At 47.3% G+C, this 14,339-nt stretch overlaps 1 protein-coding gene across 1 annotated transcript; it reads left to right on the forward strand.

Annotated features, from left to right (window-relative positions):
- Positions 1-5,094: 5,094 nt before the first annotated feature.
- On the forward strand, positions 5,095-11,319 carry MSANTD1 (Myb/SANT DNA binding domain containing 1). The gene is made up of 3 exons (XM_032223617.1): positions 5,095-5,348; positions 7,974-8,258; positions 11,079-11,319. Exons 1-3 carry the CDS (start codon positions 5,095-5,097, stop codon positions 11,317-11,319), a joined length of 780 nt encoding a protein of 259 aa, XP_032079508.1.
- The last annotated feature ends 3,020 nt before the right edge of the window (positions 11,320-14,339 follow it).

A 14,339-nucleotide genomic window follows, 5' to 3' on the forward strand; every position in this document is an offset into this window, starting at 1 on the left:
TGCAGTCCAAGGGACTCAATGCAGGAGTCTTCTTCTCCAGCCCCAGAGTTCAAAGGCCTCCATTCTTTGGTGCTCAGCCTTCCTTATGGTCCAACCTTCACAGCCATCCATTGCAACCAATGTTCCCAAGTGGCAGAGAGAAGGGAGGAAGGGAGAGAGAGAGAGAGTTAGTTAGTTGGTGGGCAAACTTAGCATTTTGTTAAGTTTGTTTCTCTGTGTGTTGTGTATATATACATGTCTCCATGTGTGCAATTGTGCAAGCATTTTTTTTCCTCTAAAAGAATGTTTGGATTTCTCCTCACCAAACCTTTAAGACTGAAAGAGTTAAGAGTTGAAATATAAAGAGATTGTCAATCACCATACTGTTAGATTGATAGGCAATTATGGACTATCTTGATTATATCCTCCTTAGAAAGAATATGCTACTGTATGGTTGAGAAAAAAGATCAAACTTCATTCTAATGGAAACCCAACAAAGTTCATAATAGGGAGGATTTCTTTCTACAATGGGCTTCTTGGGTCAACAGTGAATATCAGTTATCAAAAATGTAGGTAGAAAATTAAGCAGGCAATATGCAATTACAAAAAGTGAAGCCAACTTTCTGGATTCTGTTTCTTTGCACTTAGTGACTTATAGACTAATCTTCTGAAAACCTGACCTAAATTACTATATATTTTAAATAGCTGTAAAGCTATGCTGAAAAAGTTGTTCTTAAGGTATTGTGATAAATTCAATAAAAAGAAGGGAATTCTTGATGAACTTAAGGAGAAATGAGAGTATTGGACAGTAAATGGACAAATAAAATTACCAATCAAAGATAATATTTGCACTTCAGGGTTGAAATGAGATGTTCTCTCTTACTCTTTCCTCTTCCTCTCTTCTCTCTCTGTCTCTCTCATCCTCTTTCTCTCTTTTTCTCTCTCCTTCTTTTCCATTCTTCCGTCACTTTCTGTCTCCTCCCTTCTCTCTCCTCTTTGTCTCTCTCATCCTCTTTCTTTTTGTCTCTCTTCTCTTTCTCCTTCTTTTCCATTCTTCTGTCACTTTCTCTCTCCTTCTCCCTTCTCTCTCTTTGTCTCTTTCTGTCTCTCTCACTCTCTTTCTCTTTGTCTCTCCTTTCCCACTCTTCTGTCACTTTCTCCTTCTCTGTCTCTTTCTGTCTCTCTTCCCTCTTTTTTCTTCCTCTCTTCCTCTCTCCCACTCTTTTATCACTTTCTCTCTACCGCCCAACCTGTCCCCATACTTACCTTCGATTGATCATGTTTGCAATAATTTACCTTCTTTTCTAAATAGGCGCAGTTCCATTACCGGATCCCTCGCTCACTCAAACACACACACTCACGCACGCACACACAAAATCATTTTTCTCCATTCCAATTCGGATCCTATAAATCAATTGCTCTGTGTTGTGCCCGCCAGCGACTTGTGGAGCTGGCAGCAGATTCAGACAGGAGGTTGGGGAGGAAGATGGGCCAGTCCTGGAGTCTGGGGAAGGCTCTGATGAGGGCTCTGTGTCAGAGGCAGAGAGGGGGCCAGGGCCGTCCGACAGTTATCAGCTGTTTTCAGAGTCGGACATCAGTGAGGCAGAAGAACAGCTGGAGCCTGTTCCCAGTGTGAGTTGCCAGACGACGGGAACAGCTAAAGACCAAGGGTCGACTTGGGAGTAAGGTCACAGGTGGACGATGAATGGCCCCTCCCAGAGGAGATAAAAGGGGAGCAGAGTTTGCAGGACACAATTAGTTCCCTTAATTGGTTTGTGACTCTCCAAGGCTCCTTGCCAAGTTTTGCAGATCTCGGCCTGGCAGCTCTCCAAGCCAGATAAGGTCTGTGACTGTAAATCCTCCCTCGAAAGACTTTGCTGGATGTGAATGAACAGAATTCACAGTCAATTTAATATAAGGAGGTTTTGTCCCGGACAAGAAGTTTGCTTCATGCTCTCGGAAAGCCTCAGTCAGAACAATTTTGATTCTGGACCTTCCCAGGGAAATGCAACCTTATCACACACTTCACGGCGCAGGAAATTGTGGTTGAGATATTCCCGATTGCTGGCTTGGGTCCAAACACAGGAACCCAGGTTCGTGAGACTTAAGCCAGGAGATTATGCAGGTAGTCCTCAATTTACAACAGTTCATATAGTGACCGTTCAAAGTGACGAACGGCGCTGAAGAACAAAGTGACTTTTTCACACGGCCCTTGCAGCCCCCCCCCCCCCCCGGTGGCCACGGGATCAAAAGTCAGACGCTTGGCCCTCGACTCGTATTTATGATGGTCGTAGTGTCCCGGGATCACAGGATCCCCTTTTGCGACCTCCAAGTCCAGTCAAGGGGGACACCAGGCTCACTTCACAACTGCTTTACTAACTTCACAAGCGCAACTGTTTGCTTCACGACTGCGGCAGGAAAGGTCGCAAAATGGACCATAGCTCTGTTTTTAAAAAATAAACCATCTCAGCCACAGAAATTTGGGGCTCCGTTGAAGTCGAGGATGATCTATTCCCAAAGGTTGAGAGGACTCCCACCTGAAGGGATCTTTTTTTTTTTTTGAAAATTTTATTAATTTCATATATACATTCACAATTATATGATCTCATAACTGTTATTAATAATATGTATTTATAACAATTTTTTCCCCTACAGTTGACAATATACTTGAAATTGCTTTCTTACCATCCCATAACTCCATCTTATCTTACAACATTCCTACTTCTTCCTTCCTTCCCTCCTTCCTTCCCTCCTTCCTTCCCTCCTTTCTTCTCTCCTACTCTCCTTCCTTCCCTCCCTCCTTCCCCCTTCCCTCCCCCCTTTCTTCTCTCCTTCCCTCCTTCCCTCCTCCTTCCCTCCTTCCTTCCCTCCTTTCTTCCGTCCTCCTCTCCTTCCTTTCCCCCTTCCTTTCCTCCTTCCTTCCCCCCTTCCTTCTCTCCTACATTCCCTCCTTCCTTCCCTCCTTTCTTCTCTCCTTCTCTCCTTCCTTCCTTCCCTCCTTCCTTCCCTCCTTTCTTCTCTCCTCTCCTTCCTTCCCTCCTTCCTTCCCTCCTTCTTTCCCTCCTTCCTTCCCTCCCTCCTTCCTTCCCTCCTCCTGAAGGGATCTATGACAACTCAACATGGCCAACAAGCCATGGCCAACTTGTGGCCAACTCACTGCAGGATAACTGGACACAACCAACTTCCTGGGGACAACTCTCTGCAGGCCAAGGTTTATTATATGGATAGCGAAGAAACAGTGGGAAGGAATAATTAAACGAAAGATGCAAAAGGAACGACGAAAAATATTTTCAATTATTTTCAATCATTGAATTGTTCAATTGTCCTGCGTTGAGTTAGTTGTGAGATATGCTGTGGTGAGTGGATTTGGATTGGATTGGATTTACTCGATTTGTATGCCGCCCTATTCCCAAAGGGACTCAGTAAGTTGTGGTGAGTTGTCCTGCGGTGAGTTGGTTGTGAGTTGTGGTGAGTGAGTTGTGAGTTGTCCTGCAGTGAGTTAGTTGTGAGTTGTGCGGTGGTGAGTGAGTTGTGGTGACATCCATCCAATCTTCCAAACATCCAGGCAGGCTGGCTGGCTCGTAGGCAGGCAGGAAGACAGGAATCCACCCATCCATCCAATCATCCATCCAATTATCCAGGCAAGCAGGCAGGCAGGCAGGCAGGAAGACAGGAATCCACCCATCCAAACATCAGTCCAATCATCCAATCACCCAGGCAGGTAGGAAGGCAGGGAGGCAGCCAGCCTTCCATCTATCCAGCCATCCAATCATCCATCCATCCATACTTTCATCCATTCATCTAATCATCCATCCAAACATCAGGCAGGCAGGCAGGCAAACAGGCTGGCTGGCTGGCAGGAAGGCAGACAGGAACTCACCCATCCAATCATCTATCCAATTATCTGATCATCCAATCATCCAGGCAGATAGGGAGGCAGGCAGGGAGGCAGGCAGCCTGCCAGCCAGCCAGCCAGCCAGCCAACCATCCATCCAATCATCCAGGCAGTCAGACAGTGAGGCAAGCAGGTAGGCAGCCAGCCAGCCAGCCAATTATCCAATCATCCAATCACCCAGGCAGGCAGGCAGGCAGATAACCAGCCAGCCAGCCAGCCAGCCATCCAATCACGCAGGCAGTGAGGCAGGCAGGCAGGCAGGCACCCATCTAATCATCCAGACAAGCAGACATCCACCCACCAACCCTCCCGTCCAAACATCTATCCAAACATCCAGGCAGGCAGGCAGGCAGGAAGCCACGCACCCATCCATCCAATCATCCATTAAGTCATCCAATCATCCAGGCAGGCAGGAAGGTAGGCATGTAGGAAGCCAGCCAGCCAGCCAGCCACCCATCCTATCATCCATTCAATCCTCCAGGGAGGCAGCCAGCCAGCCAGCCATTCAACCACACTTCCAATTATCCGATCATCCTGTCACTCAGGCAGGCAGGCAGAGGTAGAGGTACAGTAGATAGATGATAGATGATAGAGATATATAGATATAGCCAGCCCCCCTCTCTGGCATGGCGGACTCTTGCCCTGCAACAATGGACCCTTGGCTCTGAAGCCGCCCTCCTTGCTTTGCCAGAGCCGAGGCTGCACGGGTCTTTCCCCAGAAAGACCCCTGACCCACACGGGCAGCTGCAGGCTCTCCCGTAAAGCTTGCAAGGAATTTTTGAAGGGCTTTTCCAGCTGCTCCCCCCTCCCCAGCTGTGATGCTGCTCTGATTGGGGTGGGGGGGGAGCTGTAAATGCAGGGGGCCAGCCTGCCTCTGTGTGTGTGTGTGTGTGTGCGTGCGCGTGTGTGCCTGTGTGAGTGTGTTTGTGTGCACGGGAGGGTGAGTGTGCGGCTTAGTTAAGCCTAATGTGGTTAAAAGCTTTAATATTGATGGCCTGTCAACTTTGTCCCGATTCTTCGCCTTTCAGTTAAAAGGTTTTTGTTGTTGTAGCTTATGCAGTGGCTCCGTTGCTATGGAAACATGACATCCAAATGACGTCCTTCTGTTTAAAAGCTTTTAGCTAAATTCCAGCCTGTCAGATGTAGGCCCCATCTTGCTCTGCCAGCCAGCCGCTGCTTGTGCTGGCCGGTGCGAAGAGCCTCGGCGGCCGGCAGCTGCCATGGCTTCGGCGCCGGCCCCCGGCTGCCTCCTGTCCGTCCAGAGCGAGAAGCACCGGCGGGCGCGCAACTGGACCGAAGCCGAGATGCGAGGCCTGATGCTGGTCTGGGAGGAATTCTTCGAGGAGCTGAAGCAGACCAAGAGGAACGCCAAAGTTTACGAGAAAATGGCCAACAAACTCTTCGAAATGACGGGGGAAATCCGGCACGGGGAAGAGATCAAGATTAAAATCACCAACATGACCTTCCAATACAGGTGAGTTGAGGATGCGAGAGGAGGCGGTGCCCGGGAAACCTCAAGAATCTTCTGCCCATCCCTCTGCCCAGAAGAAAGATTTCAAGGCACCGTCCTTACCACCCGCAAAGGTCCCAGCAACCTTGTTGGGCAACAGAGATGGTAGCCCGAAAGCCACCGGGCACAGGCAGGAGGTGCCAGGGTGGTGCACGGTGGTCCAGAGTGGCACCACTTGCTTCTGCAGGGCCGGTCAAGCCAAGTCAATCTTTCCCAGGGAACCTATGTGCCAATCTTGGTCCCTTTTTGCCCCTGAACCCAGGCAGATGGCCTCTCCAGAGAGTGGCGTCCGGCATGGTCGCTGTCCTGAGCAAATGAGCGAGACCCAGGAAATGCCATTTGTGCCCGCCCAAAGGGAGAAAAGAGAAGGGGGGAGGCATGGCTCCTATTGGACTGTCCAGATGCGCTCATTAAATGCTCACCTGTTGACCTGAGAATCCTTTGCTGTCTCTTTTTCTCCGTGCGCGATCCTGCCAAGATTCCAAAGTTATTCCCAAGTGCCTCTGAGTGGCACCCCTTGCTTGAGTTAGGATATCATCAAGTCCTCCCTTGGTCCACTGAGGGCAACTCCAGAGAGCCTAGAAAGCATCTTAAGATGTGAAGCCTGTAGAGATTCTCCATCATCTAGGTCGTGGTTGTCCCAAAAGCTGCTTTTTTTCCCCAGGAGGCGACTTTTAAGACGCGGAGCAGTTTCATTTGGCATTTGATCCGGGCTGCCGGACACCCAAAGCCGGGAGGGTGTGGCATGAGGGGTTGCCATCTTGACTTTTTTGCCTCCTTCTCAATATGGCTTAATCTTCACCACAGGGAACCTTTCCCCAAGTTTTCGTATAAGCAGAGAGCGGGATTTTTGACGTGCTTTGGGGTCGGAAAGCCGGAGAGTTCTCAGGGATAAGTCAAGGAGGCATAAAGGATCCCTACGGATCTGAATTGATCCCGATCTTTGCGCTCCGTTTTTTTTCCCTCAGAGTCAGAAAGAGAGAGGAGAGAGATGGAAAGGAGGGAGAAATGCTTTTAGTTAAGAGCTGTTAACTCATCACAGCCAACTTTCTGTGGCCAGCTCTCTGCAGCACACGCGCTCCTACGCTAACATGGAAGAAATGATAGAAGAGAATCAGGAAAAGAAACGATGCCGAAGGAAGGACAAAATGAAACATGCATGGCAACAATTAAAACAACTTTTTACATTGTTTTAAATAATTAAATTGGATGGTTGAATTGTTCCGCGGCGACTTGGCTGCAGTGAGCTGGCGCGGAGGGAATTGGTTGTGGCTAATGTGGAGATAGCCGGACACGATCTGAGGATTCCTTCCGGAGTGACACTCTTATTTTATTTTATTTTACTTTTTTCCCTACATGCCATCACTCTGCTAAACAACTAATTCCCACAACATTGTCAAATTATTACTAAGGCTGTATTACTTTTATTTAATTGGTATCCAGCCCCACTCTTAACAGTGTGCATGGTGTGAAATTTTAATACTTGTATCCTTATCTTAAATTTTTTAATATATGTTTCTTTTTGTCTTGTCTGTAAGCCGCCCAGAGTCCCAATGGGAGTGGGCGGCATACAAATGTTAATCAATCTAAATTCTCCTCATCCTCCCTATCTCCTTTTCCTGCTTATGGCTATAACTTTGTTGCTGGCATCTTTACGATTTATATTGTTTTATTTAGTTACCTAGTATGATTTTGATTGCTTCTTTAGTATCCTCTGACTGTCACCAAGTGCTGTATCTTCTGATTCTTGATGAATGTTTTTAGGTACACTGAGAGCTTATGCACTGAAGACAATTCTTTGTGTGTCCAATCATACTTGGCCAATAAAGAATTCTATTCTATTCTATTCCATTTCATTTTCTCTTCTCTTCTCTTCTACTCTACTCTACTCTACTCTTCTATTCTATTCCTATTCTATTCCATATTCTATTCTATTCTTCTACTCTACTCTCTTCTTCTTCTTCTTCTTCTTCTTCTTCTTCTTCTTCTTCTTCATCATCTCTTCTATTCATTGTCCTACTTACTACTCTACTCTATTCCTCTTCTTCTTCTCAATTTCTTCTTCGTCTTCTCTTCTATTCATTGTCCTACTCTACTCTACTCTACTCTACTCTACTCTACTCTACTCTACTCTACTCTACTCTACTCTACTCTACTCTTATTCCATTCCATTAATTGGCATATTCTATTCTATTCTATTCTACTCTACTATTCTATTCCTATTCTATTCCATATTCTATTTTATTCTACTACTCTACTTTCTTCTTCTTCTTCTTCTTCTTCTTCTTCTTCTTCTTCTTCTTCTTCTTCTTCTTCTTCTCTTCATTGTCCTACTCTACTACTCTACTCTATTCTTATTCTCAATTTCTTCTTCGTCTTCTCTTCTCTTCTATTCATTGTCCTATTCTACTCTACTCTACTCTACTCTACTCTACTCTACTCTACTCTACTCTACTCTTATTCCATTCCATTAATTGGTCTAGTCCATTCTATTCCATTCTATTCCATTCCATTCTATTCTATTCTATTCTATATTATTTCCATGTGTGATGCCCGTTTGCCTACGTGACTGTGTTTTTGTCACCGCAGGAAATTGAAGTGCATGACGGACAGTGAAACCTTAGCACCCGATTGGCCTTACTTCAAAACCATTGATAGAATATTATCTAAAGTCCCGGAGCACAACGATGTGAAAATTCACGACAGCCAGCAACCAGGCCCTTCCACCTCTCAGACGGAAGCCTCGCAATCACCCTCCACCAAATCAGCGCCTCTCTATTTGCCATACAACCAGTTCCCGTACGAAGGACGAGAAGAATTCTTCGAAGACGCCCATTCGGAGAGCTCCTCCAGCCTAATTTCGTATAAATTAAGGTAACCCCTCCACACACACACACAGACACACATTTTGACCTTCGAAGCTTATGGGTTTGGCCCGGTGGGATTGGGAAGTCACAGGGAAACTGATGAGGGATTTAGTAAAAGGTAATGATTCCCCACGCCCATCTGTGCTAGTCATTCCCGACTCTAGGGGGCAGCGCTCATCTCCGTTTCAAAGCCGAAGAGCCAGCTCTGTCCGAAGACGTCTCCGTGGTCAGGTGGCCGGCATGACTCAACGCCGAAGGCGCACGGAACACTGTTCCCTTCCCACCAAAGGTGGCTCCTATTTTTCTACTTGCATTTTTTACGTGCTGTCGAACTGCTAGGTTGGCAGAAGCTGGGACGAGTCACGGGAGCTCACTCCGTTAGGCGGCGCTAGGGATTCGGACTGCCGAACTGCTGATCTTTCTGACCTACAAGCTCAGTGTCTTAGCCACTGAGCCACTGCGTCCCTTTTGAGGGATTTAGTATTGCACACCAAAAAGAGAAATTTATGTCGCGTTTGCATCAAGGGACTGTTCAGATCAACCTTGGGATTAAGGTGGAGACAAGGAAGGAAAATTTCAAGCAATGCCATTGATCAGAATAGAGCTGGAAGGGACCTCGGAGGTCTTCTAGTCCAACCCCCTGCTCAAGCAGGAGACGCTGTGCCATTTCAGTCAAGTGGCTGTCCAATCTCTTCTTGAAAACCTCCAGGGATGGAGCACCCACAACTTCTGGAGGCAACTTCTGTCCCACTGGTTAATTGTCCTCACTGTTAGGAAGTTTCTCCTTAATTCCAAGTTGCTTCTCTCCTTGATGAGTTTCCATCCATCGCTTCTTGTCCTGCCTTGAGGGGCTTTGGAGAATAAATTGACCCCCTCTTCTTTGGGGCAGCCCCTCAAATACTGGAATGCTGCTATCATGTCACCCTAGTCCTTCTTTTCTTTAGATTAGCCAAACTCAAATCCTGCAACCATTCCTCGCATGTTTTAGTCTCCAGGCCTTTAATCATCTTAGCTGCTCTTCTCTGAACGTTTTCCAAAGTCTCAACATCTTTTTTGCAATGTGGTGACCAAAACTAGATGCAGGATTCCAGGCGTGGCCTTACTAAGGACTTACAAAGCGGTACTGATACTTTACGAGATTTTGATTCAATGCCTCGGTTTATACAACCAAGGATCGTATTGGCTTTTTTGGCTGCTGCTACACACAGCTGGCTCATGTTTAAGGGATCGTCCACCAGGTCTCCAAAATCTCTCGCTTCTTCTGTCTACAATTTCCCAAGCTTTTCTCCTTATTTTTATTCTTCTGTGTTACCTCAGACTGTTATTAAGCAGGATGCAAAGGGCCGCTTATCCACCCTGGAATTATTTTGATATCATGATCAGAGGTGGTATTCTACCGAATCGGACCAGTTCACCCTAACTGGTAGTGGAAATCGCGGGTGGGCTGTGGCCCCCTCCCCTGGCTCCTATTTAGGGATGTTTTTTTGAGCAAAGCGTATGTGGAGACAAGCCGGGCGCATGTGTGGACGCGCGCACACACATTTGCGAATGGGTATGGAAGGTATGGGACATGGTGGCTCAGGGGCTAAGACGCTGAGCTTGTTGATCAGAAAGGTCGGCAGTTGGCGGTTCGAATCCCTAGTGCTGCGTAATGGAGTGAGCTCCTGTGATTTGCCCCAGCTTCTAACCAAACTAGCAGTTTGAAAGCATGTAAAAAATGCAAGTAGAAAAATAGGAGCCACCTTTGATGGGAAGGGAACAGCGTTCCGTGTGCCTTTGGCATTTAGTCATGCCGGCCACTTGGCCACTGAGATGTCTTTGGACAGTGCTGGCTCTTCGGCTTTGAAATGTCTCACCTACCAAAATCCTCATTCTCTTTTAACGACCCCATAATCCCTTCCGGGGTGTAGTCCGGGCGACTGAATTGAGCTAGTAGAGAATTTTTTTTTTTTACTGGCCGGATGCCCTACCCTGTCGCCAATGCGGAGTTTTGTTCAGCAGATAAATTCTCAAGTGTGCCCAGAGAGAGAAATATCTGCCTCGTCCCTTTGGAACGAGCTCCCCGTAGAGATTCGTACCCTCTCCACCGTCCAGGCCTTCCGCACAGCCTTGAAGAACTGGCTCGCCCGTCAGGCCTGGGGATAAGGACCATTACCCCGCCCGAATGTTGTATGCATGTTGTGTATCATTTTTATTATGTGTTGTTGTCTTAGTACTGTATTGTATTGTATTCCCCTCTCCCTGGTTTCTGTGAGCCGCCCTGAGTCCCCTCAGGGAAAAGGGCGGCCTACAAATAAAATCAATTCAATTCAATTCAATTCAATTCTAACTAGGATTGAACTCACAGCCGAGGTGGCACAGTGGTTAAACGCAGCACTGCAGGCTACTTCAGCTGACTGCAGTTCTGCAGTTCGGCTGTTCAAATCTCACGGCTCAGGGTTGACTCAGCCTTCCATCCTTCCGAGGTGGGTGAAATGAGGACCCAGACTGTGGGGGGCGATATGCTGACTCTGTAAACCGCTTAGAGAGGGCTGAAATCCCTATGAAGCGGTATATAAGTCTAACTGCTATTGCTATTGCTATAGTCTGGGCAACTGAATGGAGCTAGTAGAGATTTTTTTTTTTTTTTTACTGGCCGGATGCCCTACCCTGTCGCCAATGCGGAGTTTTGTTCAGCAGATAAATTCTCAAGTGTGCCCAGAGAGAGAAATATCTGCCTCTAACTAGGGTTGAACTCACAGCCTCCTTTGTTGTGAGGCTGTACGAGCTCCAACGACGGCCGCGTGGCGACGGAGGGGATTCTAACGCTGAAGTCTTTCCGTTTCAGAGCAGAAGAGCGACCGGTGAAGAAAAGGAAAGTGCAGAGCTGCAGTTTCCAGAAGAAGAAGTTGAAGCTGATGGAGGCCATGCTGGAAGAGCAGAAGAAGCTGAGCCGAGCGATGGAGGAAACGTGTCGGGAAGTCCGAAGGACTTTGGACCAGCAAAACATTATCCAAGTCCAGAGCCTGCAGCTGCAGGAAAGAATGATGAATTTACTGGAGAAAATGATCACCAAAGCCAACGTTTAATTTCAGCCTGGGGGAAAAAAGGAAGGAAGGGGAAAAAAAAGGAAGAAAACTTAACCTGTTTTGATAGAAATGGCTTATTTCATATGCCTAGGATAGTTTCTTCCTTCCAGGTAAATCGAAACGGGAAAGAAACAGCTCGATCTCCTTGCGGGATAATTCTTCAGCAAATAAAATTTGGGCTTGATAATAGGAGTTAATTTTGGGGGGGAACGTAGTGGGCGAAGCCACATTGGTGAATCCAACCCAAGGTGTTGTGGCCCGCCAGCAGAGTTGGCAGCAGACTCGGACAGTGAGGAGGGTTGGGTAGGAACCTGGGCCAGTCCTGGAGTCTGGGGAAGGCTCTGAGAAGGGCTCTGTGTCGGAGGCAGAGAGGGGGGCCAGAGCCGTCCGACAGTTATCAGCTGCCTTCGGAATCAGACATCAGTGAGGCAGAGGAACAGCTGGAGCCTGTTCCCAGTATGCGCAGAGTTGCCAGACGAAGGGAACATCTAAAGAACAGGGGTCAACTTGGGAGTAAGGCCAACAGGTGGACGGTGAATGGCCCCTCCCATAGGACATAAAAGAGGAGCGAAAGGGGAGGAGGCTTTTGCAGGAAACAATTTGGTCATTCGGTCATTCATTTCAGGAGTGTGAAGATCTGTCCGTGAATCCCAGAGACTCTGTGCTCAGTCTTTCCTTGCACAGCATCTCATTTGGGAAAATATTGACATTGGCAGCTTTCCAAGCTAGATAAGGTCTGTGGTCATAAATATTCCTTTGAAACACTGTTTGCCAGGCCTTGGCTGAAGGTGAAGGAGAGGAATTCACATTTGTTTAATAAAAGGGGTTTTGTCGGGACCAGGAATCTGCCTCATACTTTTTGGGGAAGCCTCAGTCAGAACAGCCATTTTTCTGATTTGCTAACAGGAGAGAGAGAAAGAGAAAGAAAAAAGAGAAAGAAAGAGAGAGAGAGAGAGAGAGAGAGAGAGAGAGAGAGAGAGAGAGAGAGAGAGAGAGAGAGAGAGAGAGGTGGGTCTGGTCTTAGGATTTCGAAGGATGGAGGGTTTTCTTTAAAGCTTGCTTCTCCCCTAAGTTAGTTGATATACAAGTAGCCTGCAAGCGACGACCAGAATGGAGCCCGCAATTTATGTTGCTAAGTGAAACATTTCTTGTGTGTGTTTGCCCCATTTTATGACTTTTCTCGCCACTGTTGATAAGTGAATCGTTGCATTTGTTAAGTCCGTCACACGGTTGTTAAGTGAATCTTGGCTTCCCCCATGGACTTGGCTTGTGAGAAGGTTGGTATAGGGACCCCCCCTACTCCCGGGTCATTGCCATCGTCATAAATATGAACCCATTAAGTGTCTGAATTTTGATCGTGTGACACGAACACGGTAAGCGTGAAAAAAAACCCGCTTCTTCTGGTGCCTTCTGGTGTACCTTTGAACGGTCACTAAATGAACTGTCGTAAGTTGAGGACTACCTGTGTAGGATGGGGTGACCTTTACCGACAGTAGTTAAGATCAGAGTGTAGTGGGAAACTGAATGGGGCTATAAATATGTGCCACGGTGGCGCGGTGGTGAGAGTGCAGTACTGCAGGCTACTTCTGCTGACTGCCTGCAATTTGGCAGTTGGAATCTCACCAGGCTCAAGGTTGACTCAGCCTTCCGTCCTTCTGAGGTGCGTAAAATGAGGACACAGATTGTTGAGGGCAAAAGGCTGACTCTGTAAACCACTTAGAGAGGGCTGTCAGCTGTTTACTAGGCCTGCCTTTTGGCAGGCGAGAGGAATGGTGCAGCGGCCTGGAAGTGGAGCTTTTATAGCCTCACAATCAGGAGGCTGTGAGTTCAATCCTAGGTAGAGGCAGATATTTCTCTCTTTGGGCACAATGAGGATATACCTGCTGAACAAAACTCCGCATTGGCGACAGGGAAAGGCATCCGGCCAGTAAAAAATAATGCTCTGCTAGCTCCATTCAGTTGCCCAGACTCCACCCTGGAAGGGATTACGGGGTCATTAAAAGAGGAGAAGGAGGAGGATTTTGGTAGGCCAGACCTTTCGCCTTATCGAATTCAAATTGAGGCGTTTTGTGGAACGGAGGTGGGTGGGGCTCCAGGATGTTCAGCCAGGGGCACCTTGAACGGGATGAGGTAGAGAAAACGAACGCCAATTGCCCAGAGTCTGCTTAACCCATTCAGCCTTCTCTTTCTCTTTCCGATTGACAGTTCACGAAACTTTGAATCCTACCCTGATCTCCAAGGATCTCCTTTCATGAAAACCCACCCTTTGGATACCTTTCCTGCTCGAGAACGGCGCCAATCTTTGCGGCTCTGAAGGAAAAAAAAAACTATGATCCCTGGACCGAAAGATGGACTTGTTGCTCCTAGTCGAGCCTTCGGTCCACGGAGAAGGAAGAGGAGCAAGTCAACATCTGGACGAGGCTCCGAGGAGGCTGCGCCGAGCAGGAGGCGGGAAAGCAGGAGCTGGGAAGACAGACATGGGGACGGTCTCAGCAGGAGGAGGTCTCTAGGAATCCCCCCACCCCAAAAAGATCAGGGAACGAATGGCTGAGCAGGCTAGCTGGATTCCTCCCTGCCAGTAAGCCAGATCTTCCTCCTCATCCCTTCTCTCTCTCATCTGAGGCTCCAGGATCTCACAAGGATAATTCAACACACCGAAGGATCTTCTACGTTGGGGAAAAATATATAGGGAAATCCCAGAACTCTTCGACTTTCAAATACTGTAGTATTTGTGGGGAAATACACGAGGATTGTATGCCACAAATTTATTCATTATGTTCCATTCTACAAAGCATAGTTATTTCCCAAAAGCGTACGTGCTCGAATAGGGTTAGTTTTGAAAGACATTTAAGAGCGACAGAAAAAATGTTATTTATATTTTAAATATAACGCGAAGGCCTAGCCATCCTGTTCCAAAATTATACATTTTTATTTCTACTTCCTCATTCCCGTTTCGGGGAGGGGGGAAAATAATATTCTGGGTCACATCAGAATCAGCGGCGACCACGAGTGAAACGGAT

Source organism: Thamnophis elegans, chromosome 9 (genome assembly GCF_009769535.1).
Source record: "Thamnophis elegans isolate rThaEle1 chromosome 9, rThaEle1.pri, whole genome shotgun sequence".
NCBI lineage: Eukaryota > Metazoa > Chordata > Lepidosauria > Squamata > Colubridae > Thamnophis > Thamnophis elegans.